Source organism: Blastocystis hominis, assembly GCF_000151665.1.
Source record: "Blastocystis hominis, Singapore isolate B (sub-type 7) whole genome shotgun sequence assembly, scaffold_26".
Taxonomy (NCBI): domain Eukaryota; class Bigyra; order Opalinata; family Blastocystidae; genus Blastocystis; species Blastocystis hominis.
Window position 1 is genome coordinate 105,325 of NW_013171834.1, and position 24,881 is coordinate 130,205.

At 48.0% G+C, this 24,881-nt stretch overlaps 9 protein-coding genes; 7 read left to right on the forward strand and 2 right to left on the reverse strand.

Moving 5' to 3' along the window:
• Nucleotides 1-7,764: 7,764 nt before the first annotated feature.
• Nucleotides 7,765-8,252, forward strand: GSBLH_T00003150001 (uncharacterized protein; the record flags this gene model as incomplete). XM_013041841.1 has 2 exons in its annotated part: nt 7,765-7,869; nt 7,902-8,252. The coding sequence occupies 2 exons, from the start codon at nt 7,765-7,767 to the stop codon at nt 8,181-8,183; spliced, it is 387 nt and encodes a 128-aa protein (XP_012897295.1). The 3' UTR covers nt 8,184-8,252.
• A 537-nt stretch (nt 8,253-8,789) lies between these two features.
• On the forward strand, nt 8,790-10,044 carry GSBLH_T00003151001 (uncharacterized protein; the record flags this gene model as incomplete). Its single annotated transcript, XM_013041842.1, has 5 exons — nt 8,790-8,873; nt 8,905-9,032; nt 9,064-9,154; nt 9,185-9,919; nt 9,952-10,044. 5 exons carry the CDS (start codon nt 8,790-8,792, stop codon nt 10,042-10,044), a joined length of 1,131 nt encoding a protein of 376 aa, XP_012897296.1.
• A 1,134-nt stretch (nt 10,045-11,178) lies between these two features.
• On the forward strand, nt 11,179-11,718 carry GSBLH_T00007114001 (uncharacterized protein; the record flags this gene model as incomplete). Its single annotated transcript, XM_013041843.1, has 4 exons — nt 11,179-11,265; nt 11,295-11,393; nt 11,423-11,596; nt 11,626-11,718. 4 exons carry the CDS (start codon nt 11,179-11,181, stop codon nt 11,716-11,718), a joined length of 453 nt encoding a protein of 150 aa, XP_012897297.1.
• Nucleotides 11,719-12,029: 311 nt separating this feature from the next.
• Nucleotides 12,030-12,835, reverse strand: GSBLH_T00003152001 (uncharacterized protein; the record flags this gene model as incomplete). XM_013041844.1 has 5 exons in its annotated part: nt 12,699-12,835; nt 12,574-12,662; nt 12,367-12,541; nt 12,259-12,336; nt 12,030-12,226 (listed from the first exon to the last, which is right to left on the reverse strand). The coding sequence occupies exons 1-5, from the start codon at nt 12,808-12,810 to the stop codon at nt 12,030-12,032; spliced, it is 651 nt and encodes a 216-aa protein (XP_012897298.1). The 5' UTR covers nt 12,811-12,835.
• Nucleotides 12,836-13,246: 411 nt separating this feature from the next.
• Nucleotides 13,247-16,592, forward strand: GSBLH_T00003153001 (uncharacterized protein; the record flags this gene model as incomplete). XM_013041845.1 has 10 exons in its annotated part: nt 13,247-13,382; nt 13,411-14,866; nt 14,898-15,188; nt 15,221-15,264; nt 15,294-15,362; nt 15,391-15,508; nt 15,543-15,756; nt 15,785-15,926; nt 15,962-16,054; nt 16,083-16,592. The coding sequence occupies exons 3-10, from the start codon at nt 15,092-15,094 to the stop codon at nt 16,590-16,592; spliced, it is 1,287 nt and encodes a 428-aa protein (XP_012897299.1). The 5' UTR covers nt 13,247-13,382; nt 13,411-14,866; nt 14,898-15,091.
• Nucleotides 16,593-16,980: 388 nt separating this feature from the next.
• GSBLH_T00003154001 (uncharacterized protein) lies at nt 16,981-19,384 on the forward strand (the record flags this gene model as incomplete). XM_013041846.1 has 3 exons in its annotated part: nt 16,981-17,047; nt 17,086-18,053; nt 18,083-19,384. 3 exons carry the CDS (start codon nt 16,981-16,983, stop codon nt 19,283-19,285), a joined length of 2,238 nt encoding a protein of 745 aa, XP_012897300.1. The 3' UTR covers nt 19,286-19,384.
• Nucleotides 19,385-19,475: 91 nt separating this feature from the next.
• On the forward strand, nt 19,476-21,140 carry GSBLH_T00006597001 (uncharacterized protein; the record flags this gene model as incomplete). Its single annotated transcript, XM_013041847.1, has 8 exons — nt 19,476-19,610; nt 19,640-19,778; nt 19,810-20,081; nt 20,117-20,537; nt 20,570-20,723; nt 20,793-20,851; nt 20,894-20,985; nt 21,030-21,140. 8 exons carry the CDS (start codon nt 19,476-19,478, stop codon nt 21,138-21,140), a joined length of 1,383 nt encoding a protein of 460 aa, XP_012897301.1.
• A 910-nt stretch (nt 21,141-22,050) lies between these two features.
• Nucleotides 22,051-23,150, forward strand: GSBLH_T00006598001 (uncharacterized protein; the record flags this gene model as incomplete). Its single annotated transcript, XM_013041848.1, has 6 exons — nt 22,051-22,119; nt 22,154-22,288; nt 22,319-22,601; nt 22,632-22,824; nt 22,855-23,029; nt 23,061-23,150. The coding sequence occupies 6 exons, from the start codon at nt 22,051-22,053 to the stop codon at nt 23,148-23,150; spliced, it is 945 nt and encodes a 314-aa protein (XP_012897302.1).
• Nucleotides 23,151-23,178: 28 nt separating this feature from the next.
• Nucleotides 23,179-23,541, reverse strand: GSBLH_T00003155001 (uncharacterized protein; the record flags this gene model as incomplete). The annotated part of the gene is made up of 1 exon (XM_013041849.1): nt 23,179-23,541. The coding sequence occupies one exon, from the start codon at nt 23,539-23,541 to the stop codon at nt 23,179-23,181; it is 363 nt and encodes a 120-aa protein (XP_012897303.1).
• Nucleotides 23,542-24,881: the final 1,340 nt, after the last annotated feature.

Here is a 24,881-nt window from a genome sequence, read left to right on the forward strand (position 1 = left end):
CCGTTCCCGCCGCTCGGCGCGGCCCCAGCTCGTCCGGCGCCGCCCACTCGCTCACCTTCGAGTTCAGCTCCTGCACATGGTCCAAAATCTCCTTCTGGATCTTCGCGATCCCGTTCGTCTCCTTCAGCTCCTTCGTCTCCGGCTCCGACACTTCCGGCGTGATCTCGTCCAGCGGCTCGGGCACCGCGGGGATCTCCGGCGCGCTGCGCACCGCGGAGAGCGCCGCAGGGAGCAGTCCGGGCCCGATAATGAACGCACTGGAGTCCATGTCGTCGTCCTCCTCGTCGTCCATCATCGACTCGGTGTTGATCTCGTCCTCCCCGCGGTGAAGCGCGGCCTCGGAGCTCTGGATGGTGTCGAAGTCCATGGGGGACTTGAGCAGCTGCACCTCGCCGCGCAGCTTGTTGTCCTCGTCGATCATGTTGCGTCGGCAGTAGCGAATGTACGCGTCCGCGCCCACCGGGATCTCGTCGATCTCGTGCACGTTGTAGAGGTTGTAGAAGGTGTAGCGACTGCCGTCGCTGAAGGTGAGCGTGTCGCCGTTCATGAGCGTGAGCCAGACGTACTCCAGCCGGATGGAGTCGTTCACGAGGACTTGCGAGGAGGAGTAGCGCCGCGCGGCGATCTCCGCCTGGTCGAACTCGATGTTCACCGTGATTTTGATGCCGTCGATGCTCACGCGCTGGTCCGCGATCTAGAGATGACGTGGAGAGGGGACGGGCTACGACGTAGTCCGCGTTGCGCCGCCGCGCGATGCTGAAGATACGCTTGTTGACGTAGATGATGTCACGTGATTTGTTGTCCGGAATCAGCACGGCGAAAAGCGTTGGGTACTTGCTAGGGCGTTAAAATGCGGAGTGGGGAGTACTGGTAGTACGGGTACACTTCATCTAGGGGTGAGAGCCGACATGAAAACATACCATCATCCAAGACTTCTTCCTCCGTCTTTTTTAGGCCAGAGAGCGAGGACGCGTCCTCTCCTTTCAGAACGGAGGGAGTGTCGCTCTCTTTGTCGACGCTGCCGACGGTTTTGACCTCAGTTTCGAGTTTTAGTTCGGATTCCTTTTGTTTCCCGCTCTCGGACAGATTTCCGTCCTCTTCGCTCTTCGTCTGCTTTCCCTACACGTGATCCAAGGCTCGATAACCTACTTTCTTTCCTTTCGCCTTCTTTTCGTTCCGCTTGGCTATCGTCCGCGCGGCAACACCTTCGGAGTGCTTTACCATTGCTACTTTCTTTTCTTTCTATACAAAGGTTAATTTAGATACAAGTGCGAGCAGGACGTACCTTTTCGGTTGTTTCGTTAAGAGCGCTCTTTGCCTTCCTAAACATTCACCTCCCTTCATGCAAAACCTACTTATTTGGCTTGATGGGTAAATCTTTGTCCTTTCCATGATCAGCCTACACCATTAGTCCAGTCCGCCCCCAAAACATCTTACCACGGGCTTCTTTTCAATAGGCTGCTGCTCTTTATCAGTTGCCGTTTTACGGTGATTCTTCTTTGGAGCAGTATTATCCTTGCTGTTTTCCTAAAAATTAGTCCCTTTCTCCAGAAAGAAGATACTGTCATAATCTTTTTTTATTCTAACGCAGAATTCCTAATAAAATTCACTCTCCACACTGTTGGACACAGTACACCACGATCGTTGCCAACAAAAGTGCAACTTTTGAAACTGTGCTGATGGAAGAACCTCTCCTTCATTCCGTTTTCCCTCGATTCGAATTTCCAACAAACAGGGAAACAACAATAATCACAGCAATAAACAGACCTATTAAACTTTCATGGTTTTCTTGGCTGGAGACGCACTACCACCCTTCTTCAACACCGCTGGCTTGTTCTTGATTCCTCCCACAGCCTTGGCACGTCTCGAAGACCGGATCACAAAGAAAAGAGCAACGACGAGCACGATGAACAACATCACGATCAGCATCACGATCATCGAGGTCGAGAAGCACATTCCGGTGATCTTCTGCCACTCTCCGTCCTTCTCTCCCAGCAGACACGCGCACTTCTGCGTTCCCACGAAGCTTCCCTGCAGCGAGCAGTCGTAGGTCGCCACGTTGCCCACCTGCGTCGTCGGGAAGAATCCCGTGCCGATGCACACGCCCTTCCGCACCTGGATGCTCAGCACGAACATGGTCGCCGCGCGCTCGTTCTTGCCGTAGATCGTGTACGCCGTCATCGTCTGCTCCTCGATCGGCACGCCGTGGATCTCGCCGGTCTTCGGGTCCAGCTCCAGACCCAGAGGCAGGTACACGTGCTCGTCCAGGAAGAACGACTGGATGATGTTCTTGTACGTGGGCACTCCGGTGCTCACCTCCGTGTCCATCACGAACGTGTACGACGCCGTCGGGTACAGCAGATCCGTGGGGATCTTGTAGCGGCACTGGTCGGTCTTGGGGGGACCCAGCTTGCCGTTCGCGCACTCGCGGTAGGTGTAGCCGATGAAGCCGTCCGGGCAAACCGACGGCGAGATGCTGCCCTCCGCCACGGGGGGATAGTCGCCCTCGCCCTCGCAGTAGTTGCCCGACGCCTTGCAGTAGAGGAACAAAAACTCGTAGATCCGCGGCGTGGAGCTCGCCGTGTCGTCGATTCGGAGCTGGTAGTTGCGGTGGCCCAGCATCGACCCCACGCTCGAGAACTCCTTGCGCACGCGCTGCGTCAGCGACTCCGCGTTGGTCTGGTGCGCGAGGTTCCAGTCGTCCTCGTCCAGCTCGCGCGTGTACAGCGACCAGCCGAACGAAGAGAACGACGTGCCCGGCTGGAACGCGTAGCCGTTGAACCGCACCGGATCCTGGTTCTCGAACTGCCACTGCAGGACGAACGACTTGCTGTTGGTGAAGCTCGCGTAGGTCGTCACATCCATGTCGAACAGCGACTCCAGCTTGCCCGTGGACAGCGAGGTCACGTTCGCGTACTCGAACGTGTTGACGATCGGAGAGCACTCCTGCGCACCGAACACGCCCGTCGCGCCGAACGCCACCGGGTCGCTCAGCTTCGCTCCCGGAGCGCGGTGGATCTCAAACCCGATCACGTTGGTCTCGCTCACGGCGCCCACCGTGGACAGCACGATGTGGAACTTCGAGACCTTGTCCGCGCTGCGCGGAGCCAGCGCCTCGGTCTCCAGGTTGAACGCGTCGGGCATGTTGAATCGCACCATGCGACGGCCATTGAAGTAGCCCACCAAACCGCCCGTGAAGCGGATGCGCACGTTCAGCACAGACACCTCGGACAGGTGCGGGATCTCGAAGGCGCGGCGCACGTAGAACGTCGCGCTCTCGCTTTTGGTGATCTCGGCGGAGATCAGCGACTTCCAGGTGGAGGTGACCTCGTAGGTCGTGTCCAGCCAGTTGGAAGGCACGCTGTCCTTCACGTTCCACACGCTCCAGGCGTCGAACTCCATCTGGAAGGGCAGGAACGAATAGAACACGGTGGTCTGCTTGGCCTTCGTGGAGCTCGTGGGCATCTGGTTCAGGTCGAAGACCAGCTCGCCGATGTCCACGGTCAGCATGTACCCGGCCGGCGTGCTCCAGCCCGTCGTCGAGTCGTCCATCGTCTGCAGCGTGTAAATGCCGTGCGGCGCGCACGAGTCCACGTAGAACAGGCTCGAGGACGCGGGGAGCCCGAAGAGCTCTCGATAAATGTTTCCTTCCACGCCGCGGCCCTCGAAGATCTGATAGCCGATCGTGCTGGGACTGGAGTCCGTTCGGATCTTCACGGTGATCAGCGACTTGCCTCCGTAGCAGCGATCCACGCAGATCGACGTCACCGCGGTCGCTTCCGGTCCGTTGTAGCGATACGCGGTGATGGTGTAGTCCTGCTGGCTCGTGATCTCGCGCGGCGTGCCCATGATCACACCCGAAGGCGGGTCGATCTTCATGCCCGAGGGGAGCGCAGGCTCCACGCGGAAGTTGTAGTACAGCTCGCTGGACGGGAACTCCTCCGCCATCTCGATGTCCTTGTACACAGAAATCTCCGAATAGCTCAGCTCCGGCACCTCGAGGTCGGTCTGCTCCGTGTAGATTCCGGCGTTGGCGAGCTTCCACGAACAGTCCTCGCCGTCGTTCTTGAAATTCACGAACTTGTATTGGTTGTAGGGCTTGTTGTTCCGCAGATAGGCCTTCTTCGTCTGGCCCACTTCCCAGTACTGCCAGCCGGTCTGCACGTCGAGCTGCGTCCACTCCGCGTCGCCGTCGTTCCGCGCGAACAGCTGGAAGCTGTTCACATGGCGGTTCGACTGGTTGTATTCCAGCGTCAGCGAGTAGCTGCCGATCCACTCGCGACGGTCGTCCTTGAACTTGATAACCGATTCGTTATCGACGCACGACGTGGAAGTACGGTACACCGTGTTCTTGTAGTTGTCGTTCCACAGATACGAGCAGGTGCCCGACATGCCGGAGCACGTGATCGTATAGTCAAACGAGCGGCTGCTCGTCGGGTCGTCCACCAAATACACCGTTGCATCGAAATCGGAGTTGGTTTGCTGCGCCGAGTTGGCCACCAGGGCGATGGCGATCGTGTTCTCACCCGCCACCAAATAGTGCTGCGCGCTCTCGCCGTCCAGCGCGTACGTCGTGACGGGCAGCGAGACTTTGTGGTAGATCGCAGAGCCGGAGTAGTAGCCGGAGGAGGTCGAGGCGTCCGAGAGATCGCCCGTGACGCGGTTCCGGAACACCTCGATTCCGTTCACATACACGACACAGCCATAGAGATAGCGAATGGCGATGGTGAACGCAGAGGCGTGCTGCAAGGAGCCCACATTGAAGGTCTTCTTGTACAGCTGGATGGCGTTGGAGGAGGCGGGGAACGAGCCGCGCGCGCCCTGGCTCCATCCGTCCACGTTGGAATTGTACCACTGGCTGGGCACGGATCCCATCTTGTAGTACCACTGCTGGAGACCCTTGACGAGATAGTGCGCGTCGAAGTAGTACACCGTGGGCAGATGCAGATGGCTGTCGTAGCGGCTTCGCAGAATCTGCTCGTACTCGTTGTACTGCACCACCTTGAAGAGCTCGATGTAGGACTCGCTGTACCAGTACACCGCCGATTCCACGTCCAGCGACAGCTTGTAGCGGCCATCCGGAAGACACAGGTACATATACTTCACTGTGTATGAGGTCTGTCCCGAGTTCGCGGGCTCGTCCAGCACCACTTCGCCCGCCTCGTTCGTGATCGTATAGCTCTCGCGCGAGGCGTTGGACTTGTACGTTCGCTTCAGCTGGATCATGTTCTGCTCGCACACTTTGGACTTGATCCGAATCGTCGCCGAGTAGCCGATTCCGCTCGTCGAGGTGATCGTGAACTCTGTCTCCTCAAACGCCACCTGCGGCTTTCCGGAAATCTGGCAGGTCTCGCTGTCCAGCGTCACACCCTCCGGGAGCGCGGGCGAGGCCGAGCACGACGAGAATCCCTGGCTGTTGAGCATGGGGGTCACGCTCTCGAACTGAGCGTACACCTCGAACGAGTCCGGCGTGTAGCGCATCTCCGTGGGCGTGGCCAGGTTGCACACCATCAGTCGCACCTCAGGGAGCGTGTATTGGCTCGAGCCCACAGCAGTCATCAGCAGCTTGTACGTGTTGTAGTTCTTGATCGTGAAAGGAGCCGTCTTGACGAACGTGGTCAGGCTGTCGTACGACTGGCCGTCCGCGCGCAGCAGAAGGTCCTCCTCCTCGCCGCGCACTCCGTACAAAATGAACGACGACGGGGCCGAGGAGTAATAGTTTCCAGCGAAGATCTCGAATCCGTTCACCTCCGCGAAGAGATTGGAGTAGGAGAACGTGATCGTCACGTTCTGGCCAGCGTCCGCAGAGAAAATCGTCTCGTCGTTGTAATCGTACATCGCCATGGGGTAGCCGCCGGTGGAGGCAGTCATCACTGGCACGATCGGGATTCCATGGCACTGGTGCTGGCTCACAGTCTGACCCATGGGAGCCAGCCACGCCTCAAACTCGAGGCTCGTCATCTCCACGCCCTCCGGAAGGTGGAGCTCCACAGCGAAGGCAGGACTGTTGGAGGTGCCCCAGTCGTACGCGTTTCGCATGAAGTAGTGCTCCGAGGCGCTGAGATAGCTCTCTGTAGCGTACGTGGTGGCGTTGATGGGTCCCTCGGGCATGTGGTCACGTGCAACTTCCGCGCCATTCACATATACGACAATTCCGTGTTGGTACAGAATCGAGAACATGTAGCCAGCAATGGGCATTCCCCACAGCTGAATTCGGAAGTACTGCGTTCCAGTGGAGGTGGGGATAATGGTTCCACCGATCGTGTTACCCCATCCCTCCGAGGAAACGGAGTTCGCATACCAGTTGTCGGGAGCGTCGTTCACACGGAACATCCAGTACGAATTTCGCTTGAGGTAATACCCGGCTTGGAATTGGACAGACTCCCAATATTGAGTGTGGAGATATCCCTTGAAGTAGGTGTTGCCGTAGGCACCACGAATCTCCACTGTCGAGCCAGGGTACCACCCATTGCAACCATTGCAGGACATATCAATATTGTATCGTCCATTGTCATAGTTCGTGAGGCAGTACTCCATCGTCTGTGTCTGGTAGTCGACAGCGTACTGTCCATACGCCAAAACGTTTCCATTGTAGTTGACATTGAAGGTTTCTTGGTACGCCATTGCCTTGCTGTTCTTAATAATTGTGACATAGATTGAGCTGGAATCACAATCCAGAGCAAAGGTTAAACCTGGACGATTACGCAAAGAGAGTGTACTTACTGAGAAACAAAAGAAGAATTGGTAATAACATACTTAGCTCCTCTCAAAAAAGTGAGGAAACTGATGGACTGAAACACAATCACATACCTATTTATTCTCGGCGTGACGACATACTTCAGCAATTGTGTTTTATCCTCACTTACTTCCTCTACTCTAAAAGTGGAAAGAATAGTCATGAGAAAACATATCAAAATTGGTTGTACCTGTTTTTCCATAATTTCGTTCATGTCCCTTCTGGCTCTGTGTAGGTACTTTAGTCTGCTCCCCTGAGATAGAGTGTGACACTCCCACACAATACAGATTGACATTCATCACTCGCGGTGAGACTACGAACCAAGCACCTTCATGCACATCCCCATTCTAATTTCTCGTAAGTCCTGCTCGTAGTTATCAGACAGAACACTATCGGTGGAATCTCAGTTTGAGAATTATACTTGAAATTAACAATAGGCAGATTCCGTCGTGCCATCCTTTATGGATTAGGCACGCAGAAGGTATTCTGTCCTAATTCGACTTGCTACTATATAAAGATGGTATGTATAAACGATTGCATAAAGTGAAATTTGATTTTATGCGTTGATGTTCTGTTTTTGCTCATTTTTGAGTAGTCTAGTGAGAATCGTTTTGCTTCCCTCTATGATGAAGAGGAGGAAGTCGCTCCTGTGGTGAAAGAAACCAAAGTCGAGAAGAAGCCCCGTGGCAACGAGAAGCGGTACGGAATAGGTGTATTTCGTGATTAGGTAGTGTGGCGAATCTCCGCCCTGGTAAGCGTGAGTTTGAGCGCCACAGTGGAACGGGTCGTGGGTAAGGATTAGTTGTGGTGGTTGATTCGTAGTCGCGAGATCCCCAAGAACGGTTCTGGCAACAGAAACTGGGGCAACCCCAAGGATGTGAACGAGCAATTGTACACAACACTCGTTGAAACCGCTTATCTGTAGGAGAGCTGAGACGGAGCCTCTGGAGACGAGCCCTGTGGAGGAAGTGGAGGAGAAGGAGACGGAGCCCAGACCTGAGGTGTTCACCCTGGAAGAGTACGAGGCGATGCGCAAGGCGAAGCTTGGCAATCTGCCTCCCAAGAAGGCTCCTCGCACTGTGGAGGAGCCCAAGACGGAGAAGATCGAGAAGATCGAGGAGGATCTGTTTGTGGTAGGACTGGAGCGAAGGCGATGAGGCACTAGGCGGAGGGAATCAAGAAGAAGGAGCGCAAGGTGAAGGCCGAGGAGAAGCCCACCGAGGTGATCCTGAACTTCCAGGCGGTGGAGGGAACCCCCCGCAACTTCGTGCCTCGCGAACGACGCCGCTTCGAGGAGCGCCGCGAGGGAAGCGGAGAGCAGAAGAGAGAGGGACGCAATGGAGAGCGCCGCGGAGAGCGCCGCGGAGAGCGTCGCGGACAGGGACGCAACCAGCCTCGCGGCTCCAAGCTGAACCTGAAGAGTGAAGCGCTCTTCCCCAAGTTGTAAATGGATGAGGCCTTTTTCACTTGACTCTTTGCTTTGGTTGGTTGGTTGATTGATTGATTGATTGATTGATGGGTTGTTTGTTGGAAAAGCAAGGCGAAAGGGAGTGAAAATCGTTGATGCAGAGAGATTCGTGCTAATGGTTCGGAGAATAAAACGTGGAATCGAGATTGATGCCATAGTACTGAGTGCTGGACTGACAAGCAACTATGACAAATGTTGATTGTATTCCAAAATGGTTTCGTTTCAGTACAATAAAACAATAGAGACTTGGACTATCTACAGCACAAAAATTATTCATGTTTCCAATCATTACGTTCACAAGTCGAATGCCATTCAAACCTGACTCTGTGAACGTCTTCATTGCATGTAATATCGTTCAGCCATACTTCTACACAGAAAATAATCAACATCAATGGTAATATTATATTCATTGCCTGTAACAAAACGGAAAAACGTTCTATGTTCTACTAGTATTCGTGTGATCTTATCATTCGACAGTGAATTCTTCGATTTTTCAATCGAGACATACCTAATATCAAATGTTCCATAGAATTTTTAATCATTTTCTCAACTTTTTCCAAAGATATCATATTTTTCTTATCATCAATGCAAACTACCAAGCTATTTACCCCTCTTAAGATCCGAGACGTCGAATTTCCGAACCGCATGGGTGTTCCGCCAATGTGCATGGTACTCTCTATTTTTTATTTTTGATACTCAGTATGGAAGCAAGGATGGATATGTGAGCGATGTGCTCATTGGTATCTATGCTGACTACGCCATGAGTGGTTTCGGAGGGATCATCCAGGAAGCCACTGCTGTCGTTCCAGAGGGACGCATTTGTGACCTGTAGCATATATTGCTTGAAGATAATCCAAAGGGATTTGGGAATCTGGAAGGATGACTTTATTCCCGGATTAAAGCGCATCGTTGACGTTGTCCACGTTTATGGAGCCAAGATCGGAATTCAAGTAAACAATCTACGATTCTTCCCACTCTAGCTCGCGCATGCCGGTCGTAAGGGATCGTGCTACTACCCCGGTGCTCCAAAGGGCCGCACGAGCATTCCTCTGGAGGATGGCGGCTGGGAAGTGGTGGGTCCCACTGCCGAGCCTTACAGCAGCGCCTACGGAACGCCCCACGCGCTCACCAAAGACGAGATCAAAGAGGTCGTCGACGCCTTCGCTGCGGGCGCTCGCCGCGCGGTCGAAGCAGGCTACGACTTCATTCAGCTGCACGGAGCGCACGGCTTCCTTCTGCACGAGTTCTTATCGCCTCTCAGCAACACGCGCACGGACGAATACGGAGGCTCCTACGAGAACCGCACGCGTCTTCTCAAGGAGGTCGTTACCGCCGTGCGAGCCGTGATTCCCGCGGGAATGCCCCTGTTTGTGCGGCTGTCGATGAGCGACTTCGTGGAAACGAGTTCCTGGGATTTGCCCGAGGTCGAGAAGCTCTCGGTGGAGCTCACAAAGGACTTCGGCGTCGACATGATCAACTTCTCTTCCGCGGGACTGTCGCCGTTGCAGAAACTCCCGCGGGAATGGGACTTCCAGCTGACGATGGCGGAGAAGGTGAAGAAAGACACGGGTGTGGTGTGCTCAGCGGTGGGAGGCGTGGCGGACACGGCGACGGCGACGCGTGTGGTGGATGAAATGGGAATTGAAGTCGTGGAAGTGGGGAAGGCTGCGATCCGACATGCATTCAGCCCGAGAGCTGTCGCGGTGGATTTGGGAGTAGGGAAGTGGAGAGAGAGGGTGAGGTGTAGCAACCGATTCCGCCGTATAGAGAGGAGATCCGATGGGCTTCGAGAATTCCTCAACATGTGAAATATTGGAGTGTTTGTTCCAAACCTATTTAGTTTTTTTGTCACAATAGCAAGTGGAGAGTTAGGGTTCGTTTCATTGTGGGTGAGAAAAAGCAAAATCATCCAGGTGGAAATCAGAATGGCCCAGAATGTATAATATTATTTGGAATGATTCATTATTTTAGTATATTTCTTGCATTCTTGGCTCGATTGATACATGCAATGCGAGTTTGATCGGTTCGTGCTTTACGACGGATTTTGATATGCACTTTGGAGGTAGAAAACTGGTACAGATATTGGTGCGGGTATTTGGCTTGATTCTGTTGAATTCACGTATAGAGCAATGTAAGCTTGAATTCTTCGTTCCACCCTCAAATAAAAATGTAAAGAAGAAGAATTAACACGTAACGCATAGATATGAAGACTTAGTTCGTACACATTTGGCCGTTATGGATGCTCTTCTCTCCTGGGATTACGAAAAGGCCTGGTCTCATCAACGACATATGTTGGAGTATGATTATTAATGTCTTTGCATAATTAGGTGTTGCGTCCAATTACTTGGCCAAGACGGGAATGATTGGTTTATTCCTGTGATTCTCCAGTGTTGTAAAGAAAGCCGCCTTCTTTCCTACAAGGTACTTTCGTTCATGCCTTGTCTCTCTCTCCTAGCTGAACAAACAATCGGGTCCTCTCAAAGAAAGCAAAGAGATCGCGAACTGCACGATGCTTCTCCGCAACGTCGCCACCGCCTTCAACAACAAGAAAGTCGTAACCGTGGGGCGCACAAACGGTTTTATGGGGATATCCACCAATCCGATTATTGTGTTATTGTGTTATTGTGTTATTGTGTTATTGTGTTTCTGTTTCTATGTCGTTTTCTTAACAGAACGCGATTAATGAACTCGCTAAAATTCTCTTCGCACAAGGGAATTACCGACTTTGTCAGGACATTTACGAGAGTTACAATGATCGAATTTCGATCGAACTCGAAACCTGTCCCAAAAGCCAAAGTGTACGATTTGGGGACATATTGTCAGTAGTGTACCTATTATTATTATTATGGTCGTGTTCGGTTGTATGAAGACGATTATCTCAAAGCACGTGATTTGCTCACCTTGGCGTTGGATCATTGCGATCCCACTCATTCTCATAATCTCCAGTATTTTTGGAATTCCAGTGCTCCGTAGAATGATTTTGTTCTTCTTGATCCCTGTGAATATGATTTTCGGCCTGCTGCCTCCCAAATCGCTTCTCACCAAGTTCCATTTTTCGATGGTATTTCTGGAATTCCAATAATAGTGCAGTATTCGAAACTGTCGCAAGCAATCCAAACGGGGAATTTGCAGCTTTATGAGGAAGTGTTGGCGAACTATGAGCGCGTGTTGATTAATCGAAATCTCTACGTAGGCGAAATGATGTGTTTGGGATGTAGCTGACTGTGATTTCCTTGAAGATCCTGGTGCAGCGAAGTCTGCTGAAGTCGATTTTGAGTGTGTTTGGGGGCGCACAGATTCCATTCCGTGTGATTCATGTGGGGCTGAATCTGCAAAACCAGCATTTGTCGGACGAAGAACTGTGTTCATTGCTGAGTTTGCTGAAGTATAAAGTGAGGGAGAAGCGAGGGGTGAAGTGTAGGGCTATTTGAAGGGATATGTGGCCTATCCGCAGAGAGTGTTGGTCGTGTCGAAGAATCTGCCGTTTCCGCCCGTGGCAAGTCTGTTTAAGTGATGCTCGTGTGTTTGTTGAAAAAGCAATGGGGTGGAGAATAGCGAGAAGGAAAGGATTAACGAATCACTACAATAATCGTGTGAAGTGGTGTTGACCTCGCTGCGGTTGCCTTCCACGAATAGCAATCGATTCTCTTTGCTCGCTTCTTTCAACCCAAATCAAATCCCCATTTCAATTCATTCATTCATTCATTCATTCATTCATTCATTCATTCATTCCTCCCAATTCATTCACTCATTCATTCCTCCCAATTCATTCATTCATTCCTCCCAATTCAAACGTGTGTTCAAATAAAAAAACATTCTAAATGATTAAAGATCTACATCGTCGTCCCAGTTATCCGAACTCTCTTCCTTCGTATCCCAGTTCTGCATATCCGCTCCCTTCTCCACCATGTGTTCATCCAAAACCGACCATTTCTTCTCATTCTTCTGCTCTTCCGCCAATTTCTGCTTCGAGTCCTCGATCTTCTCGTTGAACTTTTCCACGATATTCACGCGATCCTTCTCTACACCTAACGAGCAAACACGCACATCCAACTCTTCTTTCCTTCGTTCTCTTTCTTGATTGAAGGAAGCAAACGCTTTCCGCGCGAAATCGCGTTGAACAAAGCGGTAACTAGAATCAACCAAATCAAGCACGACCTACTTCCCTTTGTGGCGATTTTGCGCAGGTTCTTCTCCATCTCCGCATCATCTGGATTAGGCTTCACATAACCCTTCCGAGGAATCTCCATCTTCTTCAGCATCTCTTCTTTTTTCTGCTTTTTGAGCTCTTTCTCTTCGGGAGTCAGCTTTCTCTTTCGTTTTAGCAACGGATTCGTCTACATCGGTACAAACGATACAAACGGCACACGGTTTCGTCTGGAGTGCTCTCCAGAATCTGGTTTAGTGCGGCTGCAAAGTTGGCACTGTTCGCTTCGTCGATTACCTTTGCTTCCATCTCTATATATTATCAAACAACGCGAAACAGCGAAATACCTTTATCCTTGTTTTTTCCGGAATTTCCAACCTCTTCTACCTGACTCAACTCATCATCGTTAAGCATTTCATCCAAATCGCTCATATCTGTTGAATCTCCAGCAGAAGCCATGTTTCTAATAAAATGGATATTTCGTTGAAACAGGAATATGGAAATAAAGAATCCCACCTATTTTTGTCATTTTTCGATTTACACAGAATGCCTATTGTAGGTTTAGATTCGATTCGCAAGAAGGATGAGGAGGACGAGAAGCGGAACAACCAGTATTATACAGGAGGAGTGAATTCTCAAGGTGGAGGAAGGTATATTTTTAGTTTGTGAATTTTGACATGTAGCGGACTATCTGTCGTCGGAGGAAATGACGACAAGTTTGGATTGAATGAGTTGTTGACTCGTTAGACCTGCCAACTCCGTTCTTATTAAGCTTTACAAAAACGGTTATATTGAAAACGGGAATGAATTCTGCAAGTGTGATGACACCGAAGAACACAAACGAATCTACCAAACCTTGATAGAAGGGTATAGTTAATCGTCTCTTTTCGAATCAGATATGTTCCCAAAAAGTACGAGAATCTTGTTCGTACTCAAGGCTTTAAGATATATGTGGATGACCATCGTGAGGAGATTTATCAGCCGCCTCCACCTCGCTTTGGATACAAGGGGAATACGCTCGGAAGTTCTCAGTATGCTTCTTCGTTGATTGTGACGTAGTGCTCCCGCGGAGGAAATCAGAGCGGGTCCTGGAATGTTCAACAATTATCCCCAGAAGGAGACTGTCCCCATTCGCGTGAATTTGGCTGTCGGACGTTCCATCACTCTGAATGTAACGGAGGATTGGAACTGCGAAGATTTGTATGCCGCTGTGGCCGAACAAACACCGGATTTGAATTTTGAGTTGATGACCGCGTTTCCTCCTAAAAAGATTGGCTGCACTTCAGATAAAGTTCTAAAGCAAGGATTGGGCAAAACGGTGATTCGGCAAGTGAAACATTCGTGTGTTTGTTGAAATACGTTTTATTTTTAAAATTAGGTTGTGGTATCATTTGGGAATCAACGAATCACTCCTACTCTTCATTTGATTCTATTTAAATGGAAATGTAAATTTAAAACAATGTTACACATATTTCCAGACCCTTGCAAAATGGAGGGAGATTTCCATACATACAACTCGTGTCCTTTACAGTACATATAAAAAGAAACACAAGTAGAGTACAGATGACAAAAATAACTCTGAAAGAGCCATTTCCATGTTACAAACGATCCTTTTCCAAAAGGATGTATCTGAGAACGAGTTGTGTTCAGTCTGTAAACAACTCTGCGACTTCCTATTCAATTTTAACTGCATTGGTTGATTCGTATACACAGAAGCAAGCCACTAATAAAAATGCATTGCAATAAAACTGAATAACCGTCCAAACCATCCCAACATTTAGAAATAGTGCCTATTTTTCAATATCTAAACTAACGATAATATCGCTTCTTTGTTGAAATTGCCATGGTACGACTGTAGCGAGTCTGACTCATTGAACAGTTTTCATTGATATCGGGGTTTTGTAAATGGTACAACAGCAAGAAGGAGGTATTTTTACTGATCGTTGGGCTTGATAACGCTGGAAAGACAGTGACTCCTAGCACGTTGCCATAACGTTTAGACCTTCCTGGAGCAAATGAAGGGCGTTTTTAGTAATACTCCCGTACGAGCACTCGACCGCATTCCTCCAACCGTTGGCTTAAATGGTAGTCCTTCTGGACGAAGTTCACTGTAGTTGCTACTATAGAGATTGAGGACGCTCGTGTTGTGATTTGGGACGTCGGTGGTCATGTTTCCGTCGTGTAGAAATGTTGATCCCTAGAAATCCATGCGTTCGATGTGGAGCAAATACTACCGAGACTGTCACGGTGTGATCTTTCTCGTAGACAGCAGCGATCCGGATCGTTTTAAGGAAGTGAAAGATGAACTTCGTAGCATCAGGTTGTGTGGTTGATGTGCAGGCGATTTAGCAGCAAACACGGATTTGGAGGACCTCCCGATTCTGATTTGTGCGAATAAGCAAGACTTGGCAGAAGCTGTGGATCCGGAAGTGATTCGCAACGTTCTGGGGAATGTGATATCGGAGCATAAGCACACTCACGCTTTTCGTTTTCAAGGAACGTCCGCATTGACGTGGTAGGAAGTAGGAGAGGAGATTTGATGGTAGCGAGGGAATTCGCACGGGCGTGTCATGGGTGGTGGGCCGCGCAGAGCAAACGAACCGTGCGAAGCTGGCGCCTTCGAATTAGCGGAATCGAGTGTTTTTTGTAAATTGTCTTTTCAGCTTTTTGTTGGAATCATTCGAATGAAACGCCCCATTAGAACTCATTTTTTGTTTCAAATTGAGGACCTGCTTGAACGATGGACTATGCTGCAGGTGTAGATATTGTGAATGAGAGCCAGTTTGCCGATGGGACACTGACTTCCCAAAAGCGAAGAGTGGCCTATTACTACGACAGTTGGCTTGGTCTGACCTCGTTTATCTTGTAGCGGAGATCGGAAACTACAGTTATGGAAAGCATCATTGTTGGAAAGTAGTGTTTTTGTCGAACTTGAATGGCAGCCGCACCGCGTACGAATTGTTCACCACCTGCTGCTGGCCTACGATCTCTGCAAAGAAATGGACATGTTTGTAGGAATGGGTTTCTTTTTCCCATCAGAAACCAGCGCTCACGGATTACAAGGACATCATGCGCTTCCACTCCGACGACTATGTGAACTTTTTGCGAACGATCAATCCTGACAACGCTGCGAGCATGCAAAAGGAGCAGATCCAGTGTACTCCCCGCAGTCGATCGCCCTGACGCCCTAGTCAACGTGGGCGAGGACAGTCCGGTGTTCGACGGGCTCTTCGATTACATCCGCTCCTACTGCTCCGGATCGATCGGCGGCGCGTGCCGGCTGAACGAAGGCCTCTCCGACGTCGTGATCAACTGGTCGGGCGGTCTGCACCACGCCAAGAAGTCGGAAGCCTCCGGATTCTGCTATGTGAACGACATCGTGCTGGCGATTTTAGAACTGCTCAAGTACGCGAATTCCACGCTTTTCACGCAGAAAATTCACGCGCGTGCTGTACATCGACATCGACATCCATCACGGCGACGGCGTGGAAGAAGCCTTCTACACGACCAACCGCGTCATGACCGTCTCCTTCCACAAATTCGGCGACTTCTTCCCCGGCACCGGCGACATTTCGGTATTCCAAAAATCGGGCCTATTTTTTACTCGCAGGACATCGGATTCGGCGAAGGAAAAGGATACTCGCTCAACTTCCCGCTCCGCGCCGGCATCGACGACGCGAACTTCGTCGCGATCTTCGAGCCGGTTTCTCCGGTTTCTCCGTTCGATCTAGGTGATCCGCGGCGTGATGGAACACTATCAGCCGGAAGCAATTGTGTTACAGTGCGGCGCGGACTCGCTCTCCGGCGACCGTCTCGGCTGCTTCAATCTCTCTTTAAAGGGCCACGCGCAGTGCGTGAAGTTCGTGCGGTCGTTCGGGCTGCCGACGCTGGTGCTGGGGGGCGGCGGATATACGGTGCGGAACGTATCGCGATGCTGGACGTACGAAACGGCGATCGTGCTGGGGAAGGAGGTGAAGAACGAACTGCCGTTCACGGACTATCTGGAGTATTTCGGGCCGGATTATTCGCTGCAGATCACGCCGAGGTGGGAGAGAAGGGGGGAGATGACGCGTAGCAACATGGAGAATATGAATGATGCGAAGTATCTGAACGCGCAGCTAGGGACGCTGATGAGGCAGCTGGAGGCGCTGGAGGATGTGCCGGGGCTGCAGATCGAGAGTGCGGAGAAGCCGAAGGTGATGATGGCGGGAGGGGTTGAGTGTAGACGCCGAATCGGGTGAAGATGGAGGAGGTGGAGGAGGGGAATCCGGATCAGCACGAAGAAGTGCTGAAGAAGGAGGCGGAAGGAGAGTTCGCTGCATAGTTGTTTGTTTTTACGTGAACTTTGTTTTTTGGAAATCGCGTTTCCGGGTGGAGATACCGCCATCTGTACTATTACGATCACCTGTCAAGGATGAATGAAGCACAACAATACACTTTGTGGTTTCCAGACTATCTGTTTATACGCTACATCGGAAAAGGGTCGTACGGGGATGTCTACTACTGCATTCGCAAGATTGATAACACCAAAGTCGTTCTGAAAATTGTGGGCGTAATTTGAGTATGTAATTATAGATTCGGAACTTGGAGAACGAGCAAGACGGATTGTCTGTGACAACGATCCGAGAGATGAAGTTCTTGCAATATTGCCAACATCCCTGTATTGTGAAAATCCTGGATATAATATCTCCACGAAGTACGAAGAATAAGCTATTTAGTTTTATTAATAAATAGTTACCGCGCCAAGCGATGACAATCACTTATATCCGTTAGCGATCGTGATGGAATACGTGGACCACGATCTCCTCGGTCTTTTAAAATCAGCGCGGGTGGGCTACACAGAGTGGTTATCCGTCTCCTCTGTGAAATGGATCATGTTCCAGCTTTTTTCTGTGTTAAACTATTTACACACAAGCCACATCATCCACCGCGATCTCAAATCAGCAAACATCCTCATTACCCGTACCGGCGACCTCAAACTCGCCGACTTCGGCCTCTCTCGCTTCATCAACAATCCCATGATCACCAACTACACCTCCCGCGTCATTACTCTCTGGTATCGTCCCCCCGAGCTCCTTCTCGGCGTTTCCCAGTACGGTCCCGAAGTGGACATCTGGTCGGCGGGATGCATCTTCGTCGAGCTTCTCACCGGCATGGTTCTCTTCGCCGCGCACGAGCACACCGAGCTCTGCGAACTGGAGCTCATCTTCCAGCGCTGCGGATACCCCGACGATCCGGCTCTGCTTCATCTCATGAGGTCCGTGCATCAAATCCGCATTCCGTATAGAAAGAACAATATTCGCTTCCAGCGCCGGTTTCCACGGTCCATCCCCGCGGTTCTCCGCGATTTCTGCCGCGCCACGAAGTGCCGCGATTTTCGCGAAATCCCCGCGGAAGCGCTGGACCTCATCGACTCGATCCTGCAGACCTCCCCGCGGAAACGCTGGACGGCGGAGCAAATCCTGCGCCATCCGTTTTTCGCGGAGATGGGCGCGCTCTCCTTCGCCTTTCCCGCGCTCCGCCACGGCGGTTTCCACGATTTGGAGGTCAAGACCATGGTCGTCGAGGGATTGGTTTCTCCTTTTTCCCCGCGGGTGACGCGTAGGCTCCCGACGTGCACCGACGAACCGTCGTCAAAACCGCGGGGGACGTACAGGCCCTGCGACGCTTCGCGGAAACGCCCAGGAACTCGGCAATGCCCAGTCAGTCGGAAATTCCCAGGAAAGCCGAGTCGTCGCTCCCCGCGGAAATTCCTGAGGAACCGGTTGCGGAGATTCCCGCGGGGAAGGGCGAAGAAAAAGAGGCGGGGAAAAACGCGCGAAGATTGGCGGGATCGGATGAAACGCCCAATCCAGTGAATGAAACGCCGCCGATCGAAGCAAAAGAAAAAAAAGAAGAAAAAGAAAAAGAAGAAAAAGAAGAAGAAAAAGAAAAGGAAGAAAAAAAGGAAGAAAAAGAAGTAAAAGAAAAGTTGGAGGATGGTAACAATAAAACCCAGAGAGAAAACGAAAACGAAAACGAAAACGAAAACGAAAACGAAAACGAAAACGAAAACGAAAACGAAAACGAATCGGAACCTTCGTTGAGACGAGGAAAACCTTTGGGGATGAAGAAGAAGGCGATGTGGCATGTGATGATGGCGCGAAAGCGGCGCGAAGCCGAAGAATCGGAATATGAACTGCGCGAAGAAGAGGAAAACAACGAGGACTTGATTCTGAACGAAGACTTCATTGAGACAGAAAACGAAATGACGTTCTTAAACGAGAGTTCTGAGGAAAGATCGAAGCGGAGAGAAAGGAAACATACTGGGATTGTAGTCGTAGTTGATGATGATGATGATGATGATGATGATGATGATGGGAGTGTTCAAATTCTTGATCGTGAACCGAGAAGATCTAGGAGGAGACGAAAAACGAGATCAATCAAGATGGATGAACAGGATGAAGATGATTATGTTGAGCCGGCTCCAAAACGCGCGAGAACGCGCAGTAAGCCAAGCTCCAGAGCAAACACACGGAAAGGAACGAAGGCACCAAGCACAAGAAAAGCGCAAAGTCGATCCGATTTAGAGTCTAACTGCACAAACACGTTTGGCACTTCCACAACACAGCATGATGAACTCGCTTCAAACGAAGTGACAGTAACAATAGGTGATAACACTACGGATGCGACAGAGGTGAAAGATACAGAAAACAACACGAGTTCACTCACAAACAATGATGTGGGAACCAAGCCAAAGAGAAGGGTGGGTCAAAGCAGGATAAACGATGGGGAAAAGTGGCTGGAGTACTTAACACGATTAGATGAGGAAAAGGAAAGAAAGCAGCGAGAAAGCGAATTGGAGTATATTCGAAAGAGTAAACTACGCCAAGAACGCTATAGGGAGCAGCAGCTGAAATATTCAAAGTCGAATTCAAAGGCAAGGACACAGTAATGTTTTTCTGATTGCAGAACTCATATGTGTGCATAATGAGTTAGGTTTGATATGAATCTTTTTAAAAGTTTCAATTTTGGTAATACTATTATGATATTCCACGTTTTTGTTTTTAAGAAAATGTGCAGTTACAGAATCAATTGTGTTTCTCCATATTTTCTTTTAAACCGTAACCGCTGCTCGTATAATAATGCCGATTGATGTTGAGAAAGGATTTCACAAGGGAACGCTCTTCACGTGCGTTTTGGCAATAACGGCACAGAGTGTAATGAACCTTATTATTTTACCAACGATGCCCTTTATGGTTAAGTATTATATTCCTGATGTAGTATTGTGTATTTTGGTTAATGTTAGGTTGATATTAGTGAAGTTGGCTATTACTCTGGATTTATCTTATCCCTTTACTATCTAGGGCAAATACCCGGGTGCATTTTCTGGGGTTGGTACGCAGACCAGCATGGTCGAAAGAAAGCGCTTCTTATTATCACTTTATGTATGATTTTGAATGTGTAAGTCATTTCTAGTCAACGTAATTTGCACATCGGGACTTGGAATTAGTTCAAACTATTATCTCACTCTAGTAATCCGCCTAATTCACGGATTTGCGGATGGTGCACTAAACGTTACGAAAACAATGATTGCTGAAATATCAAACGAACGAAACCTTCCTCTGGGAACCAGCTTTGTCTTTTTAGGCGCAGCACTAGGGCGTCTTTTAGGCCCTGTATTGGGCGGCTATCTTTCTCATCCAGAGAACTTTTCGACTCTCACCTCACACTTCCCCATTCTCCTTTCTGTAATCCGCTCTTTTCACACTTCTAATGCTATTAGCATCCTTTCCTCCTTCCATTCGGTATTTCTGCGTTCATGTTTGTGTTTGTCGCTGTGTCGCTGCTTCTATTCTCGGAAGAAACGATTTCCGAAGAAGAAATGACGACTTCTCGAGAATGCAAGGCGGAAATGAAGCGCGAAATCAGCGGAATTCTGCGAAAAGGATCAAAGGACTACATCAATTCGCACGAACAATTGCTTCTCCAATACCACAAATACTCAAAGTATTCGTCAATCCTCAAAGAACGAGATGTGCTTCTTACCGTGCTTCTCTATCTGCTTCTCTCTCTCTGCCAAATGGCTTTCGACTCCTTGTTTTCTCCTGTGTTGGCGAACAAGAAGATTTATGGTGGATTCGAAATGTCGAGCGAGGAAATCAGTTTGATTCTCATGGTCGCCAGCCCCATCGCGCTTGTGACGAGTACGCATTGAAAAAGGCCGAGTCACGGTTAGTTTTATATTCTCCGTCTCTTCGAAAGCTTTTCACCTATCGAAGAACTTTGATGATCAACGCTCTTGGAATAGCATTCTGTATGTTCATCTATCCAATCGAGTCTCTCTTCAATCAGTATAACAAAACCGTCGTATTTACCGTTGTGATTGTGATGTACTCCGTGTACCTCGTGTTCCGGAGCCTCGCGTTTAAGTCCGGATAGAACGCTTCTCTCACCTCTAGTTTCTGCATCGTAGTTGTCTCCAACGTGTCGTACAAAGAATTCCGAGGAACCATCATGGGTTTGTCGCAGACAGTCGGCAGTTTGGGTCGTTTCCTTGTAGCCTTCGCTTGGTTTTGCTCATGTAGGGTCCTTCGTTGCTTCCCATTCTCTACGGATGGAGCTGCCACAAGAACTATTTCCCTATTCATCATGGTTTGGCTTTCTATGTGCGATTGGAAGCGAGGATTGAGTCGTAGATTCTCGGATTAGTTATCCTCTTGGCTGCGGTCATAATTCACTTCTTAACGGATGTGTGTGACAAGGGAAGAGGTTCAATCACTTCTACGATTGTTCATAGCAACAAGTAGTCGATCGTAGTTCAATCTTTCTGTGGTGCACGACTGTTTGTTTACATTCTATTGTTGAAATATATATACCGTTCTCCTTACAAATATTGATAAAGCGTTTACAGAAAAGGCCTTTTCACCAATTCCCCTTCTTCTTACACCGAGGTCGTTCAAGTGGCCTATCTCTCTTGGATATCGATAATAAGTTTGTAGTTCTCTGTATTTGTGATCGCTCTGTTTTTGTGTTTTGTGTTTTATGTGTTTTAAATACTTCTTGTACTGATTGATTTTCACAAATTACTAATTTACTCTTGAAAAATTTAGGTTTAATGTGATTACTATGTATTATAACCTAGTTAATGACGCTAAACGTTGAGGAAGGTTTCCACAAGGGCACTTTGATTTCTTGTGTACTGATTTCTCTATTCGGAATCATGTTTGCCATGATGCTAGCACCGAATACTCCTTACCTTATTCGTATTTATTTACCAAATGTGAAAAATCGCTTATTGAGGGTAAATGTCAGCTTTCAGATGAGGACCTTGGAACTTATACAGGAATCTTTACTGCCGCTTTCTTTGTAGGAATGATTCCCGGAGCTGTCATGTGGGGACGACTTTCTGACTTGTTTGGAAGAAAACCTGCCATGGTTGCAACATTAATATGTATGAATTTGGATTCGTGACTGATTGACAAGGCAATGTGTTTTGTATTGTCATTTTCAGCTTTTCCACAAACTATACTGCTAGTGTAGTGATTCGTCTCATTCATGGTCTTCTTGATGGAGTTCTTCCCATAGCCATAGCGATTGTATCTGAGATATCGAATGAGAGAAACATTGCTTTAGGAACAAGTTCGATTTTTGTAGGTGTAGCGATTGGAGGGTATTCATTCTCGAAAATCATTCAAATACAGGTTAATAGGATCTGTAATGTGTGGTTATCTTTCTGATCCTACACGAATTCCTTTCCTTGTTGACCGCTTTCCCATATTTGAGAAAGTAGAATTGTTTCGTTGCGTTTTGTAAACGCTAGCAACCGTTTTTGTTCCCCTTCCTCATTTCTGCAGTTTTACTTGTCATTTCCATTATCCTTTACTTAATTTTGTCAGTTGAAACTCTGACAGAAGAAGAAAGAGCTCACACACAGAAGCTTCGAGATGGTTTAAAAGTGTGAATGAATAGAAATGATAAAGAATAGAAAGGATTTAGCGCCATTCTTAGGAAATCCAGATCAGAGCTGGATTCAAAAGAACAATTGCTTATTACGTTCAACGAACAATCTTCTCCTCGTCATCTTTTCAAGCAAAAGGACTTCTTACTTACGATGACACTATCTGCAATTGTCAGCTTTATTCAGATGGGCGCTGATACGATTCTTCTCGTAGCTCTTGCCTCTCCGGTTCGAATTGGTGGTTTAAATCTCAGTAACGATATTGTGAGCTTGGTCATGGGAATCGCTTCTCCTTTCCAGCTGTTCTTAAGTGTGAATGAGATCAAGAATTGATGTGTAGTGCTTTTATCTCCGGTACTAAGTCAGCTATTCCCTTACAAAACGCAATTTGGGTGGGAAATCTTTTTATTCTCCCTCTTAATCTTCATTGCTCCGTTCATATTGAAGCTGGGAAACGCTGATCCGATGTTGGTGACTGGAATTTTAATGGCTTATTTGGCACTTCTCACAGTCATTCGAGCTTTGTGCATGAAGTAATCGAATATCGTTTTTATCGAATGTAGCACGTCTACAGTATTATTCGCCAATCTGAGCTATAAGGAAATACGTGGAACTGTGATGGGATTGGGTCAAATGGCTAGTGGTGTGTGTCGATTTTTGGGTCCATTGATCGTTCCTGTGGTGTATTCGTGGAGTTGCAGACCTCACAAATGGATTGATTCTGGATTTTGTTTCTATGTACCAATTGAATAATCAGTATGATGAATAGATTTTAGGAATTTGTGGAATGTTGTGCAGTGCTTTAGCGATTTGGATTTCGGAGGAGACAAACACGACGAAAGGATCGTTAAAGAAGTGATATTAGATATACACTTACTTACTATTCATTATTGAAATTGATTTGAATGTTTGATGAAAGAAAGAAGAAACAATAGATGGATTTTGAATAATCGATTCCACAGCTTTCCCGTTATCAAAATGTCATTATTAGATGGATCGAATGCAATTCCATTCAATACTGCGTCCATTTGATCACTTTTCGAACTTGGAAGCTTCACCCAACCAACCAAATCGGATAAATCAATCCATTCGATCACTCTTCCTTCTTCCCAATCGATTATCGCAATCTGGTTACTCAGCCAAACATTGGCGAATATTTTGTTATCAATGATCTCCAATTCATTCAGATTTGTAACTTCTTCACCATTTTCGTCCACAATACATTTTCGTTGTAATTGTTTGAGAGTCATGGTATCCCAAATGTGTAAATTGCACGAACCATCCGAAACAACGATTACTTCCTTACTATTTAGGGAACATGAAAAGAGAGGTAATAACAGGTAAGGCAGATTGTAGTATCGTATTGATAATGAATTTTACAGTGCAAAGTTTTGGGATGTGTGAAGAATAAATAAAAATGAAAGTAAAGATAATTAGGTTCAGTTTCTCATAATATTATTCTATTTATATACACTGAAACAGAATGAATTCAAAAAGTAGGAATATTGAGGGAAAATACTGACATAGTTTAATTGTAAAAACTTCAGGGAAAGGTATTTTTGTTGAATGGATATATTACACTTGGTAATTCTAAAAATAGTAGAGTTGGTAGCTCGGACTATTCTATTTAGTGTTATCAAGGTGATCATGAGGATGAATACACAGTGACATGCGACGGCAAGGTTTGCCTATTCCAGAATGGAGTTCTTAAAATGAGATATGAAGTAGATCATAATGGAACTCAGATTGGGAGCTTTACTCGATTCAAAAATGGTCGTGTTGCCCTTGTACAAGATTTCAATGATATTATCGACAAACGGGACTTCAATCGTATAGTCAACCATGTGAAAGGAGAGCGGATGGAAATCTATTTGCATGAGAGTGGCAAGTTGATCTATCATGGCGAATTCAATAAACAGTTGGAGAGAGAAGGATGGGGAATCGAGTATGACCAGAAATCGGGTCAAATCCTACTGTAAGGCATATGGAAGAATAACAAATTGGTGGAAATCATTCGAAAGATCGAAGAAGGAACAATCATGATCGAGTTTAAACGAAACGGGAATAATAATACCTTGTCTTCGAATCGAATTCCCCTCTATGTGGGTGAATTCGTTTATGATGAATCGAAAGAATCGTTTCTTCGAAATGGTCGAGGATACTGGATCGATGAAGAAACTTGGATTGCTACTCGCGAAGTGGAATGGAAAGATGGAGTGGAAGAGATCTGTATGATGGATGGTACACTCGATCCACAACTCCAATCATTATCAATGTTAATATATTAAAGAAACTGACAAATGTGAGTTTGCAAGTGACCGATTTGAAGTTTTCTTCGAATTGTTGCAATGATTTGAATGAATTGGATCTGAATCGATTTGAGTGGCTACGATCTATCGAAATTGGAGACATGTTTTTCGCATCAGTGAAAAACTTCAAAGTCGATGGATTGAATCGATTGAAAACGCTGAAAATAGGCAAGAAGTCATTAATTGTAAAAAGAAAGGAATACATGATTGTAATGAATCGAAATCATTCCACATATTGAATTGTGGATCATTGGAATCCATTCAAATTGGTGCATGGAGTT